Genomic DNA, 24888 nt, shown 5'->3' on the forward strand with positions numbered 1-24888 from the left:
AGTTCAAACATGCGTGGGATATGCATAAAGGAATCCTGTGCATAAGGAATGGATCCTCAGAAGCTTAGCTGAAATTGGGTGATGGAGCAGGTGGGGGGAAGAGGGGTTGGTGGTTGGGAGGCTAGGATAGGGGAGGGCAGACTTATACGGTCTGTACCAGAGCCAGCGATGGGAGGCGGGAAATACTGCTGGGCAGACTTATACGGTCTGTGGCCTGAAAAGGACAGGTACAAATTCACGGTAAGGTATACACATATGAGTTTGTCTTGGGCAGACTGGATGGACCATGCAGGTCTTTTTCTGCCGTCATCTACTATGTTATGTTACTATATATAAATTGCAAATGTAATGTAAAGATGTTTCACAAGCTTCCATCCTGCCCATTAGCATCGATCATTGCTAAGATTAGTGTTGTCATTTCATGTTAAGAGAAGCAATGGTTCAGTCAGACCCCAAATGACTAAATTCCCCATCAGAGAGAACTACGTAGACCCTACTCTCTGGAATCTTAAACCAGTGTTGGCACTGAATCTTACTCTTCGTCTTCATCAGAGGTGAAAAGGTTAAGTCGGAAGCCTCCGTCACCGCTGTTCATTTTCTTCATTTCCAACCCTCCCATGAGGCGTGCCAGGAGATTCAATTCTTCTTTTGCGAGAGGGTTAGGAACCGTGTTTTCCTGCACAAAAGAGAAGCAGGTCAGAAAACTGGGAGATATTAGGGGGGGGGAAAACCTTTCCGAAGGGGTCTCACTGAGCTTCTATCTGGGCAGACTTATACGGTCTGTGCCAGAGCCGGTGGTTGGGAAGAGGGGCAGGTGGTTGGGAGGCGGGGATAGTGCTGGACAGACTTGTACGGTCTGTGCCAGGGCCGGTGGTGGGCAGCGGGACTGGTGGTTGGGAGGCGGGGATAGTGCTGGACAGACTTGTCGGTCTGTGCCGGAGCCGGGGTTGGGAGGCAGGGCTGGTGGTTGGGAGGTGGGGATGGTGCTGGGCAGACTTGTGCGGTCTGTGCCGGAGCCGGTGGTTGGAGGAGGGGCGGGTGGTTGGGAGGCGGGGATAGTGCGGGGCAGACTTATACGGTCTGTGCCCTGAAGAGCACAGGTACAAATCAAAGTAGGGTATACACAAAAAGCAGCAATATGAGTTATCTTGTTGGGCAGACTGGATGGACCGTGCAGGTCTTTTTCTGCCGTCATCTACTATGTTACTATGTTCTTATCAAGAAAAGGCAGGCAGAAGACAGGTGGGGATGAAAAGCACATCTGAAGAGCATTTCCAGGGTAAGAAACAGGTAGAAGTGATGCGTAAGGAAATGCACTAATCACTTTAAAAAAAAAAAAATGATTAACAATCTGAACCAGACGTTTCAGTTCTCGTGTTCAGAAGGCTGTTTACCTTCCCACATCTTACTTTACCTAGCTATCAATATGTATTAAACGCAATACAATATTTAAAACTCCAGAATACCTCGTCATTACTGTCATTTCTATCCTGGGAGCTATGGATTCTTGTAAAGTTTACCATTTTAGCACCGTTACTTGGAAGAGGTATTTCAAGCGTGCCACTTACAAAAGAGAAGCCGTTCAGTTACTTTTAAAAACTTAAGACGACATTTTAAGTGACAAGCGCAGGATCCAACCTTGGCATGTGAAGCTGAGCTTTTTGATGTTCCTGACATGTGTGTCTCCACGGGACGACTGACCACTGTACCTGCACAAGTAGAGGAAAACTTCAAGGTCAGCACTGAATTTTAACAGACAGGATACCCAAGACCGCATGCTGTTCTCAGCACATACACATTTACTACTACTACTACTTAACATTTCTAGAGCGCTACTAGGGTTACGCAGTGCTGTACAATTTAACATAGAGGGACGGTCCCTGCTCAAAGAGCTTACAATCTAATAGATAAGAGTGAGACAAATATAGGACAATCAAGCCATTGTGACATCACTGATGGAGGTTGGCTCTTAGGCATTGGTGGAATGAGGCATTATGACATCACAATCTCAGCTCTGGATACCAGAGACTGAAACTCTTCACACTAAGGGGGAAGTGGGCCAAGTATAGGACAGTCGAGCCATTGTGACATCACTGATGAGGTTGGCTCTTAGGCATTGGTGGATATGAGGCATTATGACATCACAATCTCAGCTCTGGATACCAGAGACTGAAACTCTTCACACTAAGGGGGGAAGTGGGGCCAAGTATAGGACAGTCGAGCCATTGTGACATCACTGATGAGGTTGGCTCTTAGGCATTGGTGGAATGAGGCATTATGACATCACAATCTCAGCTCTGGATACCAGAGACTGAAACTCTTCACACTAAGGGGGGGAAGTGGGCCAAGTATAGGACAGTCGAGCCATTGTGACATCACTGATGAGGTTGGCTCTTAGGCATTGTGGAATGAGGCATTATGACATCACAATCTCAGCTCTGGTTAAATCACTGCTATATGTAATACTACTACCTACTACTTAACATTTCTAGAGCGCTACTAGGGTTACGCAGCGCTGTACAATTTAACAAGAGAGACAGTCCCTGCTCAACAGAGCTGTACAAATCTAATAGATAAGAGTGAGACAAATATAGGACAATCAAGCCATTGTGACATCACTGATGAAGTTGGCTCTAGGGCATGGTGGAATGAGGCTTATGACATCACAATCTCAGCTCTGGTTAAATCACTGCTATATGTAATACTACTACTACTACTTACACATTTCTAGAGCGCTACTAGGGTTACGCAGTGCTGTACAATTTAACAAAGAGAGACAGTCCCTGCTCAAAGAGCTTACAATCTAATAGACAAGTGAACGGTCGGGTCCGATAGGGGCAGTCAAATTTATGCACACGACTTGCAAAAAACATACATTTATATTTATCAGAATTTTATATACTAGCCCTTCATTGAAAACAGTGGTCTACAAATTAGTAAAACTATTCAAAAAAAAAAAAAAAAGAGAGAGAGAATTCTAATAGGTCAGGTATGGCTCGCTGAAACCCAGACCACAAAGTGACTCCACCTCCAAAAGCTATATAAAAATAAGCCTTCACTCCACAGAAAATGAGGTACTATCGTTAAACACAGTGGCAGCTCTTATTAAGGATAAACCTCCAAAAAAGAAAATTGAGTATATGGAGAACCAACTGAGAAGATGTAACTTGCGTTTTTGAATTTCCCTAAATCACCTTTAGTTCCTGCCAAAGAAATGCTAAGAAAATATTAGTTGAAATACTGGGGATATCCCCAGATAATTTTCCTCCATTAACCAAGGCTGTATACATTTCAAATGCAAGGACGGGAAGACCAGTTCCAATAACTCAACCTGATTTAAATTTGACTCAATTTCTTGAAAGTTCATTGGAGGTTATTACTGAAAGGACAACATTGCTGGTATCATTTGCTCTAGAACTAGACCGAAATAATATATTTAGACTTTTTTTCCGCCACATTGGCACTCCTTTCCTGGGTTCTAAAATACAAGTTTTCCCAGATCTCTCTAGAGATACACAAAACGAAGAAAAGACTTCTTAGCGTTAAAAGGAAGGGTCCTCCAGTTGGGAGGGACCTTCATACTTAAATTTCCTTGTAAATGTTTTATTTCGTTGCAATCCAATAATTATATGTTTCTTGAACCAGGAAAGTTGCTTGAAGTTATTGTGAGTAAAGAGTGACTTGTCATTCAACCCTGGCTCTAACGCTTAATCGGCTGCGCTAACTCTAATCCCTTCCATCCCCTAGATATTTCTTTTATTTTATTAAATTGTGATATTTCTAGTTCCTATTTCTTGGATCTTCCTTAATGTGGACTAAATTGAATTTATATAAATATTGCTTGAATTATTACTTTAATGATTTCTTGTTCATGTAAGTTCTACGATTTATGTATTTGCATAAATGTAAATTTAAAATTTATAAATAAAAAAATAAAAAAAAATTAAAAAAAAATAAAAAAAAATAAGCCTTCAAACTTGCTTTAAACAACAACAAAACCAGGGGACACAAGATGAAGCTAGAATATGGTAGATTTAAAACAAACAGGAGAAAGTTTTTTCTTTACTCAGCGTGTAGTTGGACTCTGGAACTCGTTGCCGGAGAATGTAGTGACAGCAGCTGGCCTTACGGAATTTAAAGGGGGTTTGAACAGATTCCTGAGGGAAAAGTCCATTGAACATTATTTAAAATTTTTTTTTTTTTTTTTTGGGGGGGGGGGGGGGGGGGGGGTGGGGGTTGCCGGGTTCTTGAAGCCTGGATTGGCCACTGTCAGGATGCTGGGCTTGATGGACCCTTGGTCTTTTCCCAGTATGGCGGTGCTTATGTACTTATGACAGAATCTGTAAGTTGAAGGTATTTGCAAAGGGCATTACAAACTATGAAAAAAATCAGGAGTAAGAAACAGGTCAACCAGCCATCTCTTCACCTGTCCTCTCAAAATGTATTTTCACATTTAAACGATGAGGACTATTTACTAACCTGCACTAAGGTTTTGCACCTAACATTTATAATCACCAAAGTTAAGGCAGGTTAGTTTAAAAAATCCATATGTTGACTGCCAGCACTTAGGGGGGCACTTCCCACTTGGCTGTGTAGTTAACGCAGGGCTACAATTGCTACTGTACATTAATGACACCAGCTCTGGATGTATAACTCAAGTTTCAAGTTAGCTTGAGTAGCAGTACATCAAACACCAGTAGTTTACAGGGTTTAAAATTAGGAAGAGATATAAATAAATCGATGAGTAACTGCACCATGTTAGTAGTTAACATAGAGTTTGATACAATGCATTGACTGCAAGGCACAGTCTCGGGATTTCCACGTTACGTGTTTATAGGAGTAATCAGCATGCAGTAACAGTTAATACAGCACTGACCTGTTAGTGACGCCCCCAACACTGCTTAGCAAATAGGCCCTGATTTGTTTTATTCATGCAGCAATTCTCTGCCGAATACTGCAGGTTTTGTCAGAGCATGGAATGGGTTATTAGTGACATTAACAAAACCAGATTTGCTATAAACAAAACCCCACACTTCAATAGGCCTATCCTGGATAATCCACTGTAAGTGCAAAATAAACAGGCGCAGGTCATTTAACAGAATACTTACATATTTGTCCCCAGCTTTAAGATTCTTTCTCCGTACAGATCATACGACCCTTCCCTGAGAGAACTGACATAATTTCCTCCATTCACGAATTCGACCCGTTTAACTTCTTCTCCACTGCCATTAAAGGTTCTGTAATAAAAAAAAACAAAGATCCAGGCAATCTGAAGAAGTGTAATGACACTGAGTAAACAGAAGCTTGATACTTGTCTATTACTCATGTTTGATTTATTCTTGCTGTACACCGCCTTGAGTGAATTCCTTCAAAAAGGCGGTAAATAAATCCTAATAAATACTGGAGTTGCACGTGGAAGGTGAGAACAAGTTTGGGTAACAATGCTGTATCAGAGGTTATTTATATACAAAGGATGGGCCTATGAGCAAACTGTTCTCGCTGCAGTATCATAACGCCTCTGTATCGCTCCTTGGTGCGACCACACCTTGAGTACTGCATTCAATTCTGGTCGCCATATCTCTAGCGGAATTAGAAAAGGTTCAAAGAAGAGCGACCAAAATGATAAAGGGGATGAAACACCTCCCATATGAGCAAAGGCTAAAGAGGGGGGGATACAATGAGGTCTACAAAATCCAGAGTGGTGTAGAACGGGTAGAAGTGAATCGATTTTTCCACTTTTAATAAGTACAAAGACCAGGGGACACTCAATGAAATTAAAACGAGGAGGAAATATTTTTTCACTCGAAGAATAGTTAAGCTCTGGAACTCGCTGCCAGAGGATGTGGTAACAGCGGTTGGTATATCGGGTTTTAAAAAAAGGTTTGGACAAGTTCCTGGAGGAAAAGTCCATAGTCTGTTATTGAGATGGACATGGGGGAAGCCACTGCTTGCTCCGGGATTGGTAACATGGAATGTTGCTACTAACTGGGTTTCTACCAGGTACTTGCGACCTGGATTGGCCACTGTTGGAAGCAGGATACAGGGCGAGACCAACCATTGGTCTGACCTAGTATGGCTATTCTTATGTTATGCTGTTATGTAGTAGGATTAAAGGATAAGAAAACTCATGTGTTTTTATTCTTCCAGTTTTGTTTTTTTTTAAATAAAAGTTCCTCACCTCCGGCTTTACGTGCATCTACCCATTTTACTGCAAAAGGGACTATATTTAATGCAATAAGAAAAAGGATATGTGAGCCCAATTGACAGCTCCGATTGGCCAAACACCTCCACCTCCAAATTACTCCTAGAATAATTACAAAAGAGTCAGTACTGTATTTTTTCACGGAGAGAGCAGTGGATGCTTGGAATGCCCTCCCGCGGGAGGTGGTGGAAATGAAAACGGTAACGGAATTCAAACATGCGTGGGATAAGCATAAAGGAATCCTGTGCCGAAGGAATGGATCCTCAGGAGCTTAGTCAGGATCGGGAGGCAGGGCTGGTGGTTGGGAGGCGGGGATAGGGCTGGGCAGACTTATACGGTCTGTGTCAGAGCCGGTGGTGGGAGGCGGGGATAGTGCTGGGCAGACTTATACGGTCTGTGCCAGAGCCGGTGGTGGGCAGCGGGACTGGTGGTTGGGAGGCAGGGATAGTGCTGGGCAGACTTATACGGTCTGTGCCAGAGCCGGTGGTGGGAGGCGGGGCTGGTGGTTGGGAGGCGGGGATAGTACTGGACAGACTTGTACGGTCTGTGCCAGGGCCGGTGGTGGGCAGCGGGACTGGTGGTTGGGAGGCGGGGATAGTGCTGGACAGACTTGTACGGTCTGTGCCGGAGCCGGGGTTGTGAGGCGGGGTGGTGGGGAAGTGGGGATGGTGCTGGGCAGACTTGTGCGGTCTGTGTCGGAGCCGGTGGTTGGGAGGGGGCGGGTGGTTGGGAGGCGGGGATAGTGCTGGGCAGACTTATACGGTCTGTGCCCTGAAGAGCACAGGTACAAATCAAAGTAGGGTATACACAAAAAGCAGCAAATATAAGTTATCTTGTTGGGCAGACTGGATGGACCGTGCAGGTCTTTTTCTGCCGTCATCTACTATGTTACTATGTAGTACTGCTCTCAAACATAAGGTTGCATCTCATAAGAGAGTGAAACCCATGCGACTGGTTCTTACTTTTAACATGGTCTACAAAATTTAGATACACCTTTTACTGGACTAATATAAAAAACGTAGCACTAATCAATACAGCATTTTAACTGCTGTTTAAAAACACATCATTCCTCACAGTCTCGCTGATGCACAGAAAGCACAGCACCTCTGTGACAAAATCACCTGATGAGTCCTGGAACTTCAGTTCCCCATGGTACAGGCCCACATGTTGGCAGCACAAAGCGGCCATTTGAATTTTGAACCTTGTCCTTCAGGAAGATGGACACCTAGAGTGAAACAAACACGTGCTACCTCAAGGAATTCAAAGGGCACAAATTCATATTTAAGTTACATCAGTGCAGAGATCAGAAGATTTGATTCTCGGGTCTTTGGCCCTGCTTTCCAACAATCAGTGGAGGGAGCAAAGACACATCACAGCGCTGGCCTCAACACCAAGATCAGATCCTGCAGTTCCAAGTCAGTGGGAAGGTTTAGGCAAGTGCTAATGCTGAATTGTCTCCCTCCCCACCCCCTAAGTAGGCATGGAAATTACATCAACGGATGTAGGATTAATGCATTTGATTAAGACTGAAAATTGAGCAAATATAAGCAGAGCTTCAGAAACAGACACACAGACCACTGAAGTGTGTTTTGTATTTTACTGATTTGCACATACACTCAGTGCTGTATGTATAAAGAGACACCCACAGACTGCTGTACAAGTGGTTTCTGTCTGGTGATGAACTCACTATGAATATCTCTTACCCTGATATGCATGTCCTGAAAGAAAATGAGAAGTGTTTGTCTGATCAACTGAAACTCTCCAGCAGGGAGACAACTGTACAGCTGAAATAGAAAGAAAATCTGATCACTAGCGTGGCCACAAGACCCTCAAATCACTGATTACCGTATTTTTCGGACTATAAGACGCACTTTTTTCCCCCAAAATTTGGGAGGAAAATGGGGGGTGCGTCTTATAGTCCGAAGGTAGCAGTTTTTTTACCTCCGTTCCGTACTTACAGGATTCCGTGTTCCCTGGTGGTCTAGTGACTTCGGGGCAGGAAAGAGCCCCCTCTTTCCTGCCCATCGCGCTGCTCTCCGTGCTTCTCAATGCTTTCCGACGGTCTCGGCGAGATTCAAAATGGCCGCCGAGATTCTCTTTCCTGCCCCGAAGTCACTAGACCACCAGGGAACACGGAATCCTGTAAGTACGGGACGGAGGTCCAAAACCCGGACAAGACGCACCGGAGCACCTAGGTTTTAGAGGAGGGAAAGAGGAAAAAATTTTTTTTTCCTATTTCCCTCCTCTAAAACCTAGGTGCGTCTTATAGTCCGAAAAATACGGTATATGAGAATGTAAAATGAAAAGATGCTCCAGGTTTCCAAAGTGTCACTCTCTTAAGTTTAACAGAAATTGTAGCTGTTCTCTTCAGGAGCTAAAGAAATTACAAGTTCAGTTCAATATGAAAAGTTTTTCTCTCAAAAGAACTCAATATGAAAGGCCAGATAATGTACTAATCCAGCATATCAACTAGAACTGGTGCCAGCTGCTGCCTCGAACGCCCCTTCTTTTAAACATCTCACCAACCCAGAAGGCTTTCATCCCTACTCCTGAGAACCCCCGGCCAACAGACACCAAGCTCAAATCTGTTTCTGGCACCGCAGGCTAGACCTAGTATCAACTATAAACAAAGCAATTATGGGGGGAAGGGGGAGTGTAATTCTATAACCGGGTGCTTGCATGCATAATGAAACCAAGACACCTAGGTTCCACTAGAGAATGCCAGTAGAACTTGGTATCGGTCAGGCCTAACATGTAAATACTTGCACTTATGCCCGACACAGAGCTGGTGTTAAGTGTGAGCACCTATCTATGTGACAAGGATGCATGAAGTTCCAGTATTCTGTAAGCTACACTGCCTATGCTGTGCCCCCTTCAGTTTACCATGTATTTACAGGCAGAATATTAACATTTAAGTGCATATGTGCTTGTCATTATCATATACATTTACATGTAAAGTCTCCAACAACCTGTTCCTGGCCTTATCCAAAGGTCTCTATTCTGTCCTCATCTATCTGCTGCTTTTGACACTGTTGATCACTGCCTACTCCTTGATACGTTGTCCTCACTTGGATTTCAGGGCTCTGTTCTTTCTTGGTTTTCTTATCTCTCCCATCATACTTTCAATGTATGCTCCGGTGGATCCTCCTCCACTTCTATCCCACTATTAGTTGGTATACCTCAGGGCTCTGTCTTGGGACCTCTTCTTTCTCCATCTATAATTCTTCCCTTGGTGCTCTGTTCTCCTCCCATGGTTTTCAGTATCACCTTTATGCAGATGACTCCCAAGATCTATCTCTCCACACCAAATATTTCAGCAGGAATCCAGGCCCAAGTCTCAGCCTGTCTGACATCGCTGCCTGGATCTCTCACCACCATCTGAAACTAAACATGACCAAGACTGAGCTTCTTATCTTTCCCCGTTCTCTATCTCTGTGGATAACATACTCATCCTCCCTGTCTCAGCTTGTAACCTTGGGGTCATCTTTGACTCCTCTCTCTCTCTTTCTCTGCACATATCCGCTATCTCTATCACATTTGCTTATTTCTGATCTGACGAAGAAGGGCAACCTTCGAAAGCTAATCAAGAAATGTATTAAGTTATCTACTATAATAAAACGCAGCCTCAACGTTCTGAGGACACTGACGTCACTGAAGTCACTCACACACCGGTTCGTGGTTTCATGGTGGTGAAGCCACCACAACATCTTCATGCCCCGCCCTCGCGTCACACGTGATGACGTCGAGGGCGGAACATGAAAACAAATTTACGCACGGGGAGCAGTAGGGAAACACGCGTGTTTCCCTACTCCTCCCCTTCCAACAAATCCCAGCCGCCGCTGACGTGCACATGAACCCCGCCCCTTTCGCCACATAGCCCCGCCCACGGTACCACACGCTTAACCTCACCAACCTCCCTCCCTCCCTGTCACCTCCCCTCCCCTTACGCGTGTCTCCCTGATGGTCTACAGGTACCTGTTCCGTCGGCCCAGGAAAGAAAGAGCCCCCTCTTTCCTCCCGTAGCGGTGGCTTCCTTGCTGCATGGTGTGGGAGTCCGGCTCTCGGCGTTTCAAAATGGCCGCCGAGAGTTCAAGCTGCCTCGCGAGACTTCAACTCTCAGCGGCCATTTTGAAATGCTGAGAGCCGGACTCCCACACCATGCAGCAAGGAAGCCACCACTACGGGAGGAAAGAGGGGGCTCTTTCTTTCCTGGGCCGACTGAACAGGTACCGGAAGGGGAGGGGAAGGGAGTCCCGTGCCCGCTAGCGCCCGTTTCATCGGCGCCAGAAACGGGCCATTTTTACTAGTGTCCAATAAAAAAAGGTATCATCTTATTTTCTTTTCATGTTTTATTTTGTTTGATTTCTATTGATAACCTTTCTCTATCACTAAATCACTACAGAGACTATTTGTACCAAACCTTAATTACTCAAAATATCTATAACATTAAGCCCTCTGGTGAACAAACTAACATCTTCTACTCACACCATTTTAAATCAACACACTGCAAAATATTGAAATAACACATTTAACAGCCTAATATCTCTGATTTTACATTGTTCATATGTATATCCGAAAGTCAATGTACTTAGCTTTTCATTAACTGTGATAATTACAGTAAACTCTCAAATTTAACTGAATCTTCTAAGGTGCAGTAGGGATGAACAAAGTTCACCAGTTGCAGCTACACACACCCAAAATATATAATGAACTGTTGCAGCCAAAAGCATGCGATGAAGTCTTAAAATCCAATATCAAATTTGCTTATATCTATATGTTCTCTCTCACACCAAAACTTCTTGTATCCACATTATCTCTCTCAGTCCAGTCCGCATGGTTCCACTCAACACTCCAACTGTTTCTTTCTCTATAACATCACCAAAACTTGTCCCTTCCTTTCTGAGCACACTACCAAAACCATAATCCACACTCTTATCACCTCTCACTTAAACTACAACTTGCTTCTCACAGGTCTCCCACTAAGCCATCTCTCTCCCCTTCAGTCTGTTCAAAATTCTGATACACAACTTATATTCCACCAGTGTCGCTATGCTCACATTAGCCCTCTCCTCAAGTCACTTTATTGGCTCCCTATCCATTTCCACATACAGTTCAAACTCCTCTTATTGACCTATAAGTGCATTCACTCTGCAGCTCCTCAGTACCTCTCCACTCTCATCTCTCCCTACACTCCTCCCCAGGAACTCCGTTCACTGGGTAAATCTCTCTTATCTGAACTTTCTCCTCCACTGCTAACTCCAGTTCCTTTTATCTTGCTGCTCCATACTCCTAGAATAGACTTCCTGAATCAGTACGTCAAGCTCCAGCTCCGGCCATCTTCAAATCTAGGTTAAAAGCCCACCTTTTTGAGGCTGCTTTTAACTCCTATCCACTTGTTCAGTACCTATGTCTGTTTTATCATTCTTATCTTAAGTAATTCCCTTACCTGTCCCGATTAGATTGTAAGCTCTGTCGAGCAGGGACTGTCTCTTACAGGTTCAATGTACAGCACTGTGTATATGTAGTAACGCTATAGAAATGATAAGTAGTAATATATATGTGAACTGCCCTTCACATGTCCAAGATACCAGTTACGGGACACTGGGCTTGACGGACCTTTGGTCTAACCCAGTGGGAGCAATTATGTTCTTATGACAAGCCATGCAGGAGTCAAGAATAATTCACAGTGAAGCTTTGGTGAAACAGCAGTTTTTCTCTTGGCCTCCTGAAGTATGGTTATTATAGGAAGATTTAGGTACATTTCACCCAAGCAATGGTGCCTATTGGGAAGGCACAGAGCTATGAAAAGGAGTTGAATATAACACATGATCCAGTACAGTATGGTAAAGGTCACCTTTAGTCAGAAGATCCCGCCACAGCCACGTTTCAGCTAGTGCCTGCCTCAGGGGCACAGATAACTATCTAAAAACAAATCTAAAATATATGCATCAATAATAAATAAAAAATAAAACACATAGCACATATATTTATATTTAGGGAATAGCATACTGCACATAGAATTCATAAAATAATGTTGTAAATAAATAAATACTTATATTTCTAACGTGGCTACATCATGCTCTTCTGAACAAAACTGATCTTTACTATACTGAGCTGGACTGTGTGTTTTGTCCAGCTGCTTTTCATATCTCTGTGGTTTCTGTTGCTTAGTTCGCCTTTTGGGAAAGCTCCATCTGTCTGTCCGCATTGGCACAAAGACATTCTTGCATACACACACCTCGCACAGCCCATCACTCATACCATGTCTTTTCACTCCCAGCCGCTAAAAGATAGAGAAAGAGGAAATGTGCCATTTCATCACACTAACTGCACTTTTCAACCTGTTAAAAATGTACATTTCCTGAAACTGAGCACTATGAACTCTTATCTGCCCTGCCACGCTAATTTACATTCCTAAAACAACCTGCTACAGTCTTAGCTTTCCCTTTAAGTTTTTGGAGATTTGTACTTCTACTTTTCCCGATTAAAAAAAAAAAACAACACATGATCACAAACCACAAAATATACTGGAATAAAAGTTAAAAAAAAATAAAAAAGACATCACCAGCCTGCCCCCCACAACCAAGGGGAATGTGTTCACCTCAGTATAACTGTTTTGCTACAGAAGTAGGACCCAACAGCCACTGAATAACAAGATTCATACGTCAATCAGCTGCCGAAAAGTTTCATCCACTTGGTTCAGAATGCTTGGAGAATCCCGGACAAAGTCCTTGATGGCATCCATATGATTGAAAGTGACTAGCAAAATATCCTTGGGCCGAGGGCAGAGCAGAACCTGATATTTGAAGGCCATGGTCATCAGATCATAGAGCTGAAAACACAGAAAAACACAAAACCAATGTTGTTAGCTAAGGTGGTACAGTTAATACTAAATAAAAAACAAACATAGTCAGTAGAAAAAGAAGGAATGAGCCAATTGCATGTCCTTCTCTGGTTACCAAAGAGACTGTCTGACGAATTCTCTCTCATGTCTAGATCACAAAAGGTGCACCAGACCAATAAGGAAAATAAGGAATAATCTTATAAACAGGGCTCCCTATCGGAAAACCCTCAAAAGGCACCCATGTGCCTCTGGGTTGTTGTTTTTTTTTTTTGTTACATTTGTACCCCGCACTTTCCCATTCATGGCAGGCTCAATGTGGCTTACATATTGTATACAGGTACTTATTTGTACCTGGGGCAATGGAGGGTTAAGTGACTTGCCCAGAGTCACAAGGAGCTACCTGTGCCTGAAGTGGGAATCAAACTCAGTTCCCCAGGACCAAAGTCCACCACCCTAACCACTAGGCCACTCCTCCACTGTTGCTACTATTTGAGATTCTACATGGAATGTTGCTATTCCACTAGCAACATTCCATGTAGAAGTCGGCCCTTGCAGATCACCAATGTGGCCGCGCAGGCTTCTACATGGAATGTTGCTAGTGGAATAGCAACATTCCATGTAGAATCTCAAAGAGTAGCAACATTCCATGTAGAATCTCCAATAGTATCTATTTTATTTTTGTTACATTTGTACCCTGCGCTTTCCCACTCATGGCAGGCTCAATGCGGCTTACATATTGTATACAGGTACTTATTTGTACCTGGGGCAATGGAGGGTTAAGTGACTTGCCCAGAGTCACAAGGAGCTGCCTGTGCCTGAAGTGGGAATCGAACTCAGTTCCTCAGTTCCTCAGGACCAAAGTCCACCACCCTAACCACTAGGCCACTCCTCCACTGTTGCTACTATTTGAGATTCTACATGGAATGTTGCTATTCCACTAGCAACATTCCATGTAGAAGTCGGCCCTTGCAGATCACCAATGTGGCCGCGCAGGCTTCTACATGGAATGTTGCTAGTGGAATAGCAACATTCCATGTAGAATCTCAAAGAGTAGCAACATTCCATGTAGAATCTCCAATAGTATCTATTTTATTTTTGTTACATTTGTACCCTGCGCTTTCCCACTCATGGCAGGCTCAATGCGGCTTACATATTGTATACAGGTACTTATTTGTACCTGGGGCAATGGAGGGTTAAGTGACTTGCCCAGAGTCACAAGGAGCTGCCTGTGCCTGAAGTGGAAATCAAACTCAGTTCCCCAGGACCAAAGTCCACCACCCTAACCACTAGGCCACCCCTCCACTGTTGCTACTATTTGAGATTCTACATGGAATGTTGCTATTCCACTAGAAGTTGGCCCTTGCAGATCACCAATGTGGCCGCGCAGGCTTCTGCTTCTGTGAGTCTGACGTCCTGCACGTACGTGCAGGACGTCAGACTCACAGAAACAGAAGCCTGCGCAGCCTTCTACATGGAATGTTGCTAGTGGAATAGCAACATTCCATGTAGAATCTCCAATAGTAGCAACATTCCATGTAGCATCTCCAGTAGTAGCAACATTCCATGTAGCATCTCCAATAGTATCTATTTTATTTTTGTTACATTTGTACCCTGCGCTTTCCCACTCATGGCAGGCTCAATGCGGCTTACATGGGGCAATGGAGGGTTAAGTGACTTGCCCAGAGTCACAAGGAGCAGCCTGTGCCTGAAGTGGGAATCGAACTCAGTTCCCCAGGACCAAAGTCCACCACCTTAACCACTAGGCCACTCCTCCACTTCACATCTGTAATGATCCCAAGTAGTCCACTAATTTACACCTGTTACGAAGATGCAAATGTATGCATGTACTCACATTTTATAAAATATATACATATTTACAACACTGCCCCTGCAGGGCCACATGTATAAGTGCATTCCATCTCATTATTGCTCATACTTATACATGTAAACTTGCATGGCCAAGGAGGCAAGAACCCTTCTCCATGGTTTACAAAATTGCTCCCTAAAAAAACTACCAGCCCAGTACCCCTAAACCACCATGGACTCAAGGGAACCTACAGGGGGAGGGGGTGGATTTCATTGTTGATTTAAATCGTGAATTGATAATGAATTTGATTGTTGTGCAGACCGGATGGACCGTTCAGGTCTTTATCTGCCGTCACTTATTATGTGACTATGTTTTGCCCACAGTAACTTTAACGTGCATTACAGCAATATAACGCACGATATTGCTGTTTAATGCATTAAAGAGACAAACATCATGAATTATTCCCTTAACAAGTTAGTAACTACCTCCTAAATGTCTAAATTTATTATAAATAACATATGCATGAGTCAGATATCATAAATCTAAACAGAGAGAGGGGGTATCTGTGGCAAACTGAGATGACAGACTCCAGAGAAGTGTGCTCAAACAATTTAACAATTAATCACAACTATGTTCCCTGCCCCGAAGGTCTGTATCTAACCCTTATAGGTCCTAATCTGCATTAATACTTGGCCTAGGTCAGGTGGGAGACAGACTATAATAGTTTATTATATTGGCTGCGAGTCACTATTGCCAACCAGCCCAAGGCAGAGTTCATGTGGATCTGCACCGAGTGGTCATTAGAAGGGATTCCAGTTTACCTTGTCCATGCTGGCCTGGTTTAACCTCATGATGGATGCATGAGCCAGACGGTCAAACACTGTCCTGAGGGCCTTCTTGGAATAGAGCTCCTGGGGTTTAAACAGTTCCTCCATGAATTTCTTATTGAACATGGTGGTGATGATATCATTCATAACTGTAAAAGCAAGAGGCACAAGTTTGAAATGAGTGTTACATGATGCATAAAGGCATCAAAGTGTGATCACGTTTGCAGTTACTGTATGTTAATTGACTAAATTGAAGTGTACTAAGTGCAAAGGCTCTGCATTAACTGTTTGACAAAACGCTGGTAACACTTCAGAGGTTATACATTCTTTTCTGAACTCTCATCCCCCGTAATTTTTATCACACTTAAACCTTCACTCACAGAAAATGTTATACCAAATGTTCTTTTGCCAAGGTTCTATTACCCCATTATTTGCCCATTGTCTCTTCCTATTGTCCCATTGTTCTTTTCCTTGTCCCATTCCCTAACGATACCTTGACTCTGTCTTCGCATAACTTCTCAAAATGTAATCCATAACTGAATTGTAACAAATTATATTTCCATTATTTACAATGTATTGTAAGCCACACTGAGCCCGCAAATAGGTGGGAAAATGTGGGATACAAATGCAATTAAATAAAATAAAAATAAATTCAGTTAACATTGAAGGAGTCTCTTTACTGTGTAATAACCGAACGGCAGTGAATGTGATGCAGTTACCTGTACCTTCACCGCACTGAGTTATCCGACACGCTAACAGTCAACACACAGTAACTGTCTGTATGTTAACGGTAAGATGCATTTGCTAGCCATCTCATGTCCCCTTCTGCATTAGGTGGATAACACGGAAATGAGTGCGCATTAACCGTGAAGGCCCCACATTAACTCCCATATTAACCAGCTAACCAAGCTTATTAAATGGGGCCCTAGATTCGTAAAAGGTCATTTAGTGCAGATATCCACAAGAGAAAAAGGCATTCCCTAAGTGTAGTCAGCAAATGAGGCAATTCTACAAAAAGGCAGCCGGACGTACGCAGGGGAGGAACACATGGGCAGAGCGTGGGCGGGACATGGGCATGTTGCCAAACAACACGCACAGCTTAGAAAATACTATCACGCCTCGTATTCCGTGACGTAGGTGCACCCACCATACCCCATTGTCATGCCTAATTTAAGACACCCAGTTAAAGAACTGCCCCCACAGTACTTGGTCTTCATAGTATCGGGGAATTCAATCTCCTTAAAAAAAAAAAAAAAAACTATATTTTCAGCCATTCACTCTCTTGTGACTGTAAACAAAAATATAAAGACCAAAAGACCACTAACCCCAGCTCCCTGCTTAAATCTGACAATGAGGGAAGGTTTTGTTTTGAACTTTGAAAGGGTCTGATGAATGTTCTAGGAAAACTCTGATGTTCTTAGCTTGAATCTTTTTGAATTTTGTACCACCTTTGCCCCTGTTTTCCAAGCAGGGAAAGATTTATCCCATCTTCCAACATTTGTACTCCGAGTAAACTAAGAATGCACTATATATGGGCCAGATTTGGTCTGGTCTAAAGCACATATCTGAAGACCTGAACCAGACCTCAAGAGCTTTGCCTGTCCTCTGTGTGATTACGGCAAATCAAACTTTTCTAGAATAGGAAGCTGCAGCTCCATATGAGCTTATAATTCTATCATCATAGCAATTGCTATCACTCTAGCGCTGAAAGCAACAAGAGGGTTCACCCTAATTGCCAGGGGACATGAGTGTTTGTTTCCATATCTATTGCATGCAGTTGCTAAGTTACAATACCTCTTTTCCTGTCCTCATCTGTCCAATCATCTACTCGAAGCATATGAAACAAATAAAATGGATTCAGAAAATAAAGTAATTAAAAGTAATACAAATAGATTTTTTAAGAAGATGGTAAAAAGAAAAGGTTTTTTTGACTGTCGTTCCTTATTGCTATATAAAAATGTAGCCACAATCTCTCAGCAAGCTATGAACAAACCATTCAAAAGTATGCTTTGGGAATATTTATTCCCACTACCATTTCATAACAGCCAGCAACCACTAGCTAACATCCTAACCCCTGCCTTTAATCTGCAGGGTTATTGGATTGTGTTAATATGAGTCCAGAAAGTCCCCAAATGATGCAGCGAAGAGGGCCGATCGTTTTTGGAAATGAAAAAGAAATCTCCAGTTCTAATAAGCAAGGTGCAGGAAACTTTGAAAAGGAAGCAGGTACATATGAGGGGAGTGAAGGCCAATAAAGCAGAGTGGACGCGTGCACAAGTGAGGGCATGTCACTGATGTGCCCTAGAAGGCTGAAGACAGAATGAAAAGCTCACTACCGAACATAAGGCAAGAGCACAGAAGCACCAGCCCAGATCCCCCACTTAAGGGAAAACAATCTTATTTCTCTAAATCTATACCTGCGTTTCTTTTCCCCCCCAGAGTTCTAAAATATTTACAATTTTAAACATTATAAAATTGTGAAACCAAATGTCGGAACCATCACACAGAATTGTCATGCCATAGCACCACTGTTGAAAATCACGAAATGTAGTGCCCAAGTGTTACAGCCCTGGTTAACACCTACACACATCAACCGGTGGTGTGCATGCTGCAGCTACTAACATGATCTATTCCGTGAAATAATTAAAAACTGGTAAAAATGTACTTATTTATTCAAATTTGATGCCCACTCTTCTCAAAACCAAATCAGAGCCTTTACAGTAACAACATTAAACAGAGCATACATAACATTACAATCCAAAAACAAAGGGCCTCTGTTACTAAACCATGCTAGCAATTCCAAATGCAGCCCATTTGCCACACCGGAAATCGCTAGCACGGTTTAGTCAAAGAGACCCAAAGAGAAGTGGTACATCAGTTAGAAAAATTACTACGTCATCTCTTCAGCTGCTGAATTTTTGCCTATAAATCAGATTTCCCATTGCTTACTATTATACCCCAAGAAAACATGTGGCACACAAAGAATATTAGTATTGATAAGCACAATACTTGCTCCTAAATCTGCAGTGTCTTTTTGTGCCGGCTTAAAATGTTAAAGTCAAGGCCGGCTGAAAGGTGATTCTCTTTTTTAAAAGGTCTGTTCCAGGCACATTCTAGCTAGTCTGCTTAAACTCTTTTTTTAAGTGTCTCATATTTTTTGTTGTTATGCTATTAACATATTGTTTAAATAATTATTATTATGCTCAATCCAGTAACTGTACCACAACAAAATCCTTTTTGCTCAATTAGAACTCAGTGTATTTCTGTTCAAAGTCAGACTGTGTTATGTTTTTTGGTCCATTATTGAAAAAAAAACAAACAAACAAACAAACGAATAAGTGCAAAACGTAGAGGCTCATGCCATTGGGATGTAGGAGGAGACAGCTCTTTTAGTAGACTGATCCCCCAGACATCCCAGGAGAGCAATAGGGAACCCTAGAGGGCATTTCTGTGCACGTCATGAAAATGCTCCCAGGTACACATCTCACCTTTGCTCCCTTATCTTGTCCCCTCAGCACTCCTTAACAAACCCCAAACACATTGTCCCCCCCCCCTCTGTACACCACTACAATAGCCCTTATATGTGGGTAGGTGAGTCACAGTTTCCACCACAAGTGTGGCAGGTAGAGGGACATAGGGACCCGAGTCCTCCACTCCATAGTCCACCAACTACTACAGCAATCCAGGGACCTGCTGCTCTAATAGACCTGGCTGTAACATCTGAGGCCGTCAAAGAGACTGGTAAGTCATTTTTATTCACATTTTGGGGGGCTAGGAGGAGGTCAGTGACCACTGGGGGTACTGGGGAGTCATCCCTGATTCCCTCCAGTGGTCATCTGGTCATTTAGGACTCCATTTTGTGCCTTATTCATTACATAAACAGGTCTAGGTCAAAATGTCTTATTTTTTTTAGTTTTGTTTTGTTCCATTATGGTTGAAAACATCTAAGTCTTAGCAACGCCCAAATTCTACCCTTAACACGCCCACTTTAGATTTGGTTGCACTTTAGGTTTTGAAAATACTCATTTGGACGTTTTTCTCATCCAAATGTTGCTTTATGCCACTTTTTAGTGAGCCTACAATAGGAGACAATGTTTTGAAACTCGGGTCCTTGGGATGTTGGAAGCACAAAGTCTTTGCTACACTGGCCTTTCTAGCCCATGTCCACAGCCAATAAGTACTCCCCACTGAACCTCTTACATTATTTTCTTGGAACTGCCTTGCCTCACAAGGTTATTTAGTTTTTATTTATTTATTGCATTTGTATCCCACATTTTCCCACCTATTTACTACTACTTAACATTTCTAGAGCGCTACTAGGGTTACGCAGCGCTGTACAATTTAACAAAGAGAGACAGTCCTTGCTCAAAGAGCTTACAATCTAATAGATAAGAGTGAGACAAATATAGGACAATCAAGCCATTGTGACATCACTGATGAGGATGGCTCTTAGGCATTGGTGGAATGAGGCATTATGACATCACAATATCAGCTCTGGATACCAGAGACTGAAACTCTTCACACTAAGGGGGGAAGTGGGCCAAGTATAGGAGACAGTCGAGCCATTGTGACATCACTGATGAGGTTGGCTCTTAGGCATTGGTGGAATGAGGCATTATGACATCACAATCTCAGCTCTGGTTAAATCACTGCTATATGTAATACTACTACTACTACTTAACATTTCTAGAGCGCTACTAGGGTTACGCAGCGCTGTACAAATTAACAATTAAGGACGGTCCCTGCTCGGAAGAGCTTACAATCTAAAGGACGAAATGTCAAGTTGGGGTAGATAAGTTTTCCTGAGAAGAGGTGTAGTGATTAGGTGCCAAAGGCGACATTGAAGAGGTGGGCTTTGAGCACTGATTTGAAGATGGGTAGGGAGGGGGCACGGCATATGGGCTCAGGGAGTTTATTCCAGGCATGGGGTGAGGCGAGACAGAAGGGGCGGAGCCTGGAGTTGGAGGTGGTGGAGAAGGGTACTGAAAGGAGGGATTTGTCTTGAGAGCGGAGGTTACGGGTAGGGACGTAAGGGGAGATGAGGCTCAATGTGGCTTACAGAGTTTGTTATGACATAGTCATTCCATGATATCAGATACACTTAGTATTGTATAGAGATTAAGTAAGGGAAGAGAGAAGGAAGGTGTTAGGCAGGATAGTATGGATGGTGGACTTTAATAATTGGAAGGATTGGTGAGGTAGTTTTGTGAGGCTATGGGTTCTTTTGTGAGTTTTGTGAGGCTATGATGGTTTAAAACAAGAGAAAATTCATTTTTTTACATGATTAGCTTTTTCAGCCCAAATCCATACAATTTCTTTTTTGGGGGGGTGGGGGGAGATGGCCAAGAGAATTAAGGAAAAAGTGTATTAAAAAATTAATTGTTAGGGCTTACTTTATTTATTTTTTGTCTATTAGATTGCTCTTTGAGCAGGGACTGTCTTTCTTCTATTTTTGTGCAGCGCTGCGTACGCCTTGTAGCGCTATAGAAATGCTAAATAGTAGTAGTAGTAGAGGAGTAGCCTATTGGTTAGTGCAGTGCAGCTCCTTGTGACTCTGGGTAAGTCACTTAACCCTCCATTGCCCCTGGTACAAAATAACACCTGAATATATGTAAACCGCTTTGAATGTAGTTGCAAAAACCTCAGAAAGATGGTATATCAAGTCCATTTCCCTTTCCCCCTTTCCCTTATGACATCACAATATCAGAAGTGAGCCAAGTATCAGGCAATCAAGCCATTGTGACATCACTGATGAGGTTGGCTCTTATTGGTGGACTGAGCCTCCACCTACCCTCCTCTCCTCCTTCCTGTACACATTAATTGATTTGATTTGCTTACTTTATTTTTTGTCTATTAGATTGTAAGCTCTTTGAGCAGGGACTGTCTTTCTTCTATGTTCTGCAGCGCTGCATACGCCTTGTAGCGCTATAGAAATGCTAAATAGTAGTAGTAGTAGGGCCACTCTGGCATTACCCACTGCGCAACTGATTTTACCCAAACCCTGCTTTTCAACTGCTACTTACGTACGCAAATCAGGCTGCCCCAATTGTTGCAAGAGACTAGTGGACAAGTAAAATAAGTCAGGACACCATGAGAACTAAAAGGATAGGAACTTGGAGCCCACTTAGAAGTGCTACCCTTTGCAAAATCACTTTATCTGTGCAACCCCATTGCCAAATGTCAGTATAAATACACACAACATCCTACAAATACACATAAAAGACAGTATCTTCTCCACACAGGAACATAGTTTAAAATGAAAGTTATAGCCTTCTGACCTCATGATTTGAACCAGACACACAAGATCAGCTGTTTGTTTGTTTGTTTTGACTGCACAAATTGTTTACACTGATTGTTTGGACTACCCAGCAGTAGACTGAAAACACCCTTCGAATGTAAAGGCTGCTTCCCCCTTCCCCTCCCCCACTCCCTCTTTGCAGAAGCTGACTCTGGGGCAGATGCACAAAAGTCCCTGCAAAAAAAAAAAACAAAAAACAGGTTGCTTTAAGATCCTCTGTAAAAATTACCGACTTGGAAATAGCAAGCCATGCTCAGACAAAAATGCATGCAAATGAGCTGCTCGAAATTACAGAAAGCAGCTCAGTAGGGAAAGCACATGCATGCAGCAGCCACCCGCTAAGCAGTGCATGTGTAGGGCAGCCACTCACTAAGCACGGCTGCTATGCGCATGCCCAGAACAGCGTATGCTATGGATGCACCTCCACACACAGCTACAAGCATCGAGGGTCACCGGGTCCACCAACGGGACATACCCATATACCGTGCCTTAAAACTCTGGCCAGGACAAACAGGAGAAGGAAATTTAAAAAAAAAAAAAAAAAACTTCAACCACATGCCCAGGACAGCATGTGCTATGGACTCCACTGAATTTTACTGCTACACATAGCTTTCATACACGCGGCTTTTATGTATGTGTACGAAAGCCGTGTGTAGCTGCTTTTTTTTTTCTTGAGATGCTGTGCGGTTTAAACTGGACAGAGGGAACATGAGTTCATTTTGCAAGTCTGGGCTGTGATTGTTAACTGTTAAAAAAGGAGAACATTCCATTTCATTAAGGGGCCCTTTTACTAAGGCACGGCAAAAAATGGCCTGCACTGGTGTAGGCGTGTGTTTTGGACGCACACAGGTCCATTTTTCAGCGTGCCTGCAAAAAAGGCCTTTTTTTTTTGTAGCCGAAAATGAACGAGAAGGAAAATTAAAACCAGCGCATGTCCATTTTCGGCAGGAGACCTTACCGCCACCCACTGACTTAGCAGTATGTCAGCATGTGTACACTGCCGATTACCACCGAGCATATCAAGTAAAATGAGTTTATCTTGTTGGGCAGACTGGATGGACCGTACAGGTCTTTATCTGCCGTTTTGGATGCGCATCAAAAATAGAATTACCGCCTGGGACACGCAGAAGCCAGGCGGTAGTTCCAATTTGATGTGCACTGTATGCATGTAGCTGCCTACGGGCCTTTGTAAAAGGGCCCCTAAAAGCACTGTCTGCCGAGAAGCCACCAACATGCAGTAATAGCTCCTGTCCTCCCATAAAAATTTCCTGGTAAGACAGGGGCTGCATTCTGTGCATCGCTCTGAACGCACATTTAAATAGTAATCAGCTACTTGTAATAAATTTGCATATGATTCTCATAGCCTACTACCGCAAATGGTAAAAAGCACGCAGAGCCCCTTTGTGCATTTCTCGCTAAATACCGTGATTGCTAAACTGGCTTTAACCTGTCAAAATCGCAGGTTGCTAGCCCAGAAAGTTTTGTGCATCTAGCCCACAAACTGGATCTGCACTTTTTTTTTTCCTTGACTACTACTATTACTACTATTTAGCATTTCTATAGCGCTACAAAGTGTACACAGCGCTGCACAGAGAAGAAAGACAGTCCCTGCTCAAAGAGCTTACAATCTAGAAGACAAAAAATAAAGCAAACAAATCAATTAATGTGTAGAGGAAAGAGGAAAGGAGGGTAGGTGGAGGCAAGTGGATACAAGTGGTTACGAGTCAAAAGCAATGTTAAAGAGGTGGGCTTTCAATCTAGATTTAAAAATGGTCAAGGATGAGGCAAGACGTAGGGGCTCAGGAAGTCTATTCCGGGCACAGGGCGCAGCAAGACAGAAGGAGCGAAGTCTGGAGTTGGCAGTAGCGGAGAAGGGAACAGATAAGAAGGATTTATCCATGGAAAGGAGCGTACGGGAAAAAGAAATTGATAAACACTGGCTTACAGTCTAGTTAAGGTTAAGCATGAGTTAAAAAGGATAGTAAACAGGAGAACCAGATGTTAAGATGGTGCAGTCTGAAACCTTTGTCCGGATAAACAGCACATTGTTTGTTTGTTATACCGTCACTTATTGCATCAGCAAATCAGAACGGTTTACATTATAAAATATATATATATATATATATATGAAGAGCTCTTGTTTAAAGAAAGATAGGTTGTTAAAGGCAGCCACACTTTATCAACATAGAAGGGATTTCGAACTTTGAGGGCTAAACATAGCTCCAATTTGTGGATCTGTAAGACAGAATGCCACCAAAAGTGAGATTTAAGAAAGGAGTTATCCTTCCAATTTGTTAAAACCATTTTTAAGCCTGTAGCAATTAACGTATCATATATAAAGGTGTTAAGGGAAGGAGTGTTGTTGACACTGGTTCTGGTTCGTTTTTCATTTTTAGAAAGTTTTTATTAAATTTTAATAACAGGGGTAGGAAATACAAATTACAAAAAACAATCAGGTAATCACACCAAGGAATATCAGTGGACGGGTAACAGAGAGAGGAAAAGGAGGAGAATGGGGGGGGGGGGGGGAGCAATTTGTGAATGCATTCAAAGCAAAACCTGCAATTTACACTCGAGCACTATCAAGGGCTCTTGCTTAATTCTCACTTTTGGTGGCATTCTGTCTTACAGATCCACAAATTGGAGCTATCTTTAGCCCTCAAAAGTTCAAAATTCCTTCTATGTTGATTAAAGTGTGGCTGCCTTTAACAACCTATCTTTCTTTCAACAAGAGTTCTTCATAGTACTGGAGTGTAAATTGCAGGTTTTGCTTTGAATGCATTCACAAATTGCTCCCCCCCCCCTCCTACCTCCCTCCCTCCCTCCCTCCTCCTTTTCCTCCCTCTGTTACCTGTCCACTGATATTCTTTGGTGTGATTACCTGATTCTTTCTTGTACTTTGTATTTCCT

At 42.9% G+C, this 24888-nt stretch overlaps 1 protein-coding gene across 1 annotated transcript in view; it reads right to left on the reverse strand.

Annotated features, from left to right (window-relative positions):
* The window catches only part of LOC115480178 (protein OSCP1-like), a 28031-nt gene that overhangs the window by 2798 nt on the left and 345 nt on the right, over positions 1–24888 (reverse strand). The window contains 7 exon segments of the mRNA XM_030218667.1: positions 537–676; positions 1639–1703; positions 5098–5237; positions 7324–7427; positions 7906–7986; positions 12867–13034; positions 15675–15829. Of these exon segments, the coding sequence (XP_030074527.1) occupies positions 537–676; positions 1639–1703; positions 5098–5237; positions 7324–7427; positions 7906–7986; positions 12867–13034; positions 15675–15829 (853 nt within the window).

Source organism: Microcaecilia unicolor, chromosome 11, assembly GCF_901765095.1.
Source record: "Microcaecilia unicolor chromosome 11, aMicUni1.1, whole genome shotgun sequence".
NCBI lineage: Eukaryota > Metazoa > Chordata > Amphibia > Gymnophiona > Siphonopidae > Microcaecilia > Microcaecilia unicolor.